The sequence below is a fragment of the Cotesia glomerata genome, unplaced genomic scaffold, assembly GCF_020080835.1.
Source record: "Cotesia glomerata isolate CgM1 unplaced genomic scaffold, MPM_Cglom_v2.3 scaffold_696, whole genome shotgun sequence".
Taxonomy (NCBI): domain Eukaryota; kingdom Metazoa; phylum Arthropoda; class Insecta; order Hymenoptera; family Braconidae; genus Cotesia; species Cotesia glomerata.
Window position 1 is genome coordinate 1 of NW_025404343.1, and position 3960 is coordinate 3960.

The 3960-nt window shown below is 33.5% G+C and overlaps 1 protein-coding gene across 1 annotated transcript; it reads left to right on the forward strand.

Moving 5' to 3' along the window:
- The first annotated feature begins 1154 nt into the window (after positions 1 to 1154).
- On the forward strand, positions 1155 to 2153 carry LOC123274754 (MFS-type transporter clz9-like). The gene has a single exon (XM_044742481.1). It carries the CDS (start codon positions 1155 to 1157, stop codon positions 2151 to 2153), a length of 999 nt encoding a protein of 332 aa, XP_044598416.1.
- Positions 2154 to 3960: the final 1807 nt, after the last annotated feature.

Genomic DNA, 3960 nt, shown 5'->3' on the forward strand with positions numbered 1-3960 from the left:
TTGATAATAAATTATTTACAATTGTATCTAATGATTAATATTCTTAGATACATCAACATTTTCGATGAAAAATTCATTTTACATTGTTAATGGGGTGTCAAAATGTAACTTCCTTCGAGAACCTTTTAAAATTGGAATTTTAAGTTTCTCTCTCAACAGCAGCAGTGTTTGGGCGTTTCCTGAGATATTTTAAGAGAGAGGATTCATTTGTCTATTTATAGGATTTTTAACAGGAGATTTAATTGGGTACTTCTGGACAAATTTTGAATTTTCACCGGAAATGCCTAAACTAAGCTTCTGTTAAAAAATTCTATGAAAATCAAATACTTTGTCTCACCCCAAAATATCTCAGGGAATGCCTAAACACAACCCCTTACTAAAGCGGAACTCAAAATTTCCATTTTAAATGGTTCTCTACGGGAGTAATATTTTGACAAACCCTAATGTAGAGTCATTCGGGGTAACCGTGCGCATTGGGTAAGTGTGCGCACCCTGTTTATCTACAAAGGGTAGAAAGGAAATTCGTGTTAAACATAGGGAACTGAAACTTTTTCTTCTTATATACGTGACTGAATAAAGTAGTCAGTACTTGACTTGGATAGCTTAACTGGTAGAGCCCTTGGCGCGTAACCGAGAGATCTGGGTTCGATTCCCAGTCTGGGGGAAAAATTCCCACTGAGTAGGTCCCCCCCTTTCCCCTATCCGTTCTTTCCCAACTCCCTTAAGAAAATTAGCTTTGATATGGCGTTTCTTCTTTTTTTGAGAGTAACAAGGACATAATTAATCTGCAAGATCACGACATCGTGTCGTCCACTTATTTTTTTAATAATAATTAAAAGAATTCGGCCTCTCAACTGTAACTTTTCTCTTTTTGGCAAAGATTGTCACATCCAGTTGAATATAGATATTGAGGTAAATGAATTTTTTTTATGTTAGTGATTTATTCAAGTTAAGTATTCTGTATATAAATTAAGGTTATGTTTAATATTGGTAAAGTTATAAAAACATCAATCAAAAATCTCGGTCTGGGGCAAGTGTGCGCGGGTAAGTGTACGCGTTCGCACACTTACCCCGTTGTTTTGTGTAAGAAAGTAATGAAGTTGTTGTAAAAAAAATTAATTAATGATTCTCTCTTATTTCAGTTTTTAATCATAATGCCACGTAACTATCGTCGAAAACAACCTGATCGGACTCCTGTTACCGAAGCGCAAATTTTTCATGCAAAAGAACTTTTAGCTAAGGGTAAACGAGCTGCTGCGAGTGCAATCGGCATCAGTGAGTCTTGTCTTCGAAAAAGGCTTAAACTTGATACAACTTCTTCGTCTTTGGGTAGATGGAAGCCAACTTTCAACACTGAGCAAGAAGCTGAATTTGTGAACCATTGTAAGAAAATGGACGAACGATACTTTGGATTAACCATAAACGACTTACGACGACGAGCTTATGAATATGCTGAAGCTAATAAAATTGAAAATCGCTTTGATTCAGGTTGCAAAATGGCAGGACGGGATTGGGTCGAAAGCTTTCTAAAACGCCACCCAGATTTGACTCTTCGTCAATCTACAGCGACTAGTTTAGCTCGAGTGATTGGATTTGATAAAGTTCAAATTGATCGTTTTTACAAAAACTTGGATGAAGTATATAAGAGATATAAGATCAAACCGAATCGCATCTACAATGTTGATGAAACAGGAATGAGCACTGTTCCAAAGAAAACACCCAAAGTTGTATCAACTAAAGGAAAAAATGTGGTGGGTAAGGTTGTTTCTGCGGAACGAGGCATTACAGTAACAGCTATTTGTTGTATGAGTGCTGCGGGTCACTACGTTCCACCTGCATTTATTGTTCCTCGAAAGAGCAATCGTGATGATTTGATAAATGATGCTCCTTCTCATAGCATCTCCATGGTATCTGACAGTGGTTTTGTTAACACAGATCTGTTTGTCACCTGGTTGAAACATTTCCAATCTTTTGTTTACGCTACACCTGAAGATCCTGTATTGATGCTTCTTGACAATCACTCCTCTCATATCAGTTTAGAGGCAGTGAACTACGCTCGCGAGCAGAACATTATTATGCTCACTTTACCACCACATGGAAGTCACAAGCTCCAACCACTGGACAGATCTTTTTTCGGTCCTCTTAAAGCTTAGTATTCGATTGCGTGTAATAAATTCATGTCTCAGTTCCCAGGGAAAGCTATTACACAGTATCATGTCGCGAAACTATTCAATGAAGCATACAAAAAAGTCGCTACTGTAGGAAACGCGGAATCTGGCTTTAAAGTAAGTGGAGTATATCCTTTTGACGATGATTTGTTTAGCGAGGCAGACTTTGCTCCATCATTAGTCACTGATCAGATAGTTCCCGAAGAACAACAAAATGTTCTTGCAATTGAACCACCAAAAACAGGTAATGACGAGTCAGTAGCAAGGACTGAAGCGTTACCTGTCATTGAAAACAGTGTAAATGAGCAGGTTGAAGAATCCCTTGCTGAGTGTGATCCTATAACTCCTATGATTATAAATTCTAATACTGATGAGCAACTTTTTATAAAAGCTCCTGCATCATCACCATCAAGTACTCAAAAGTTGACAAACACAAGCTCAAATAAAGAGAATCAATCTCGAAATGTCTCGGTCTCCATGATCTCACCATTTCCAAAGATGAAAAAAAAAAGACGTCGTACCAATCGAGTTGCTATGAAGTCTCAAATTATTACCTCTAGTCCTTATAAAGAACAACTGGAAGAAAAAAAAAGACTCGAAGACGAGAAAAAAAAACCTAAAAATAAAATTCGTAAGCCAGCGATGAATGAGACTGAGCCTTTGAAGATAAAAACAAAAAAACTGTACCGCTAAAAAAAAAGTTATAAAAAAGCCAGAGGTTACCAACTCTGACTCAAAAACATATTTTTGTCCACTTTGTAGGAAGCAATACACGGAACCTCCGACAGAGGAATGGATACAATGTACTAAATCCATGGACTGGTGGCATGAAGAATGTACCTTTTATGAAGGAGGTAGTTTTGATTGTGATCGCTGCCAAAAACATTCTTCATAAAATGAACTCATTTTAAACTTCTATAATTTCTTTTAACTTTAATTTTAATCATCTAATTTAAAGTGATTTTATGTTTTCTAAGTTGATCTCTTATTATTCATTTATCTAGTCTCCAAGATAATTAGTAAGTAAGAAGATTATAGTTATTAAAAAACAATGCGCACACTTTCTTCAAGTGCGCACACTAACCCGCAAAGCGGGTCAAGTGTGCGCATTTTGAGTTTCTCTAATTAATTGTTTTTTCTTTCTAAGTATCAAAGTTTTATGTAATATTACTTGATTTGATTATTAGTTCAATAAATAATTTATCGTTTGCATGGGTTATTCTGTCTTTATTTGTTATTGTTTAATTTTAATATTAGTTTAAATCCTTAAGTGCGCACACTTGACCCGAACGACTCTATATGTATAATTTGTCATCAGGCCTAGGCTTTAGCATAATCTAACTTAATCTAATCTAATCTAATTTATTTTAAATTTTAAAATTTATTTAAGACTATAAAAAAATAATTTCAATTAATTTAGAATAATTCATAATAATAGCAATGAACGTTAGACTCGGAATGATAAATTTTATATCATAAAATTGATTTTAGGTCATAAATGATTAATTGAATAATAGAAAAAATTTAAAGATTTTATGATATAAGAATTGAATATAACTTATAAATAACTAATTTTAAATTTTTAAATTTATTTTAGATCATAAATATTCAATTTTAGATTTAAAATATCAATTTTGAATTATCTCACTTAATTTTGAAGCATAAAAATTGATTACAAATGATGAATAATTAATTTTGAATTATTTTTATTAATTTTTATTGATAAGAAAATGAACTCTAGATAATCAATCATTAATTTTTCATTATGATAATTGATTCTATATTATGAAAA

Excerpts from the sequence above, each read along its gene's own strand:
- LOC123274754 (XM_044742481.1), top strand. The coding sequence starts at position 1,155 with ATGCCACGTAACTATCGTCGAAAACAACCTGATCGGACTCCTGTTACC.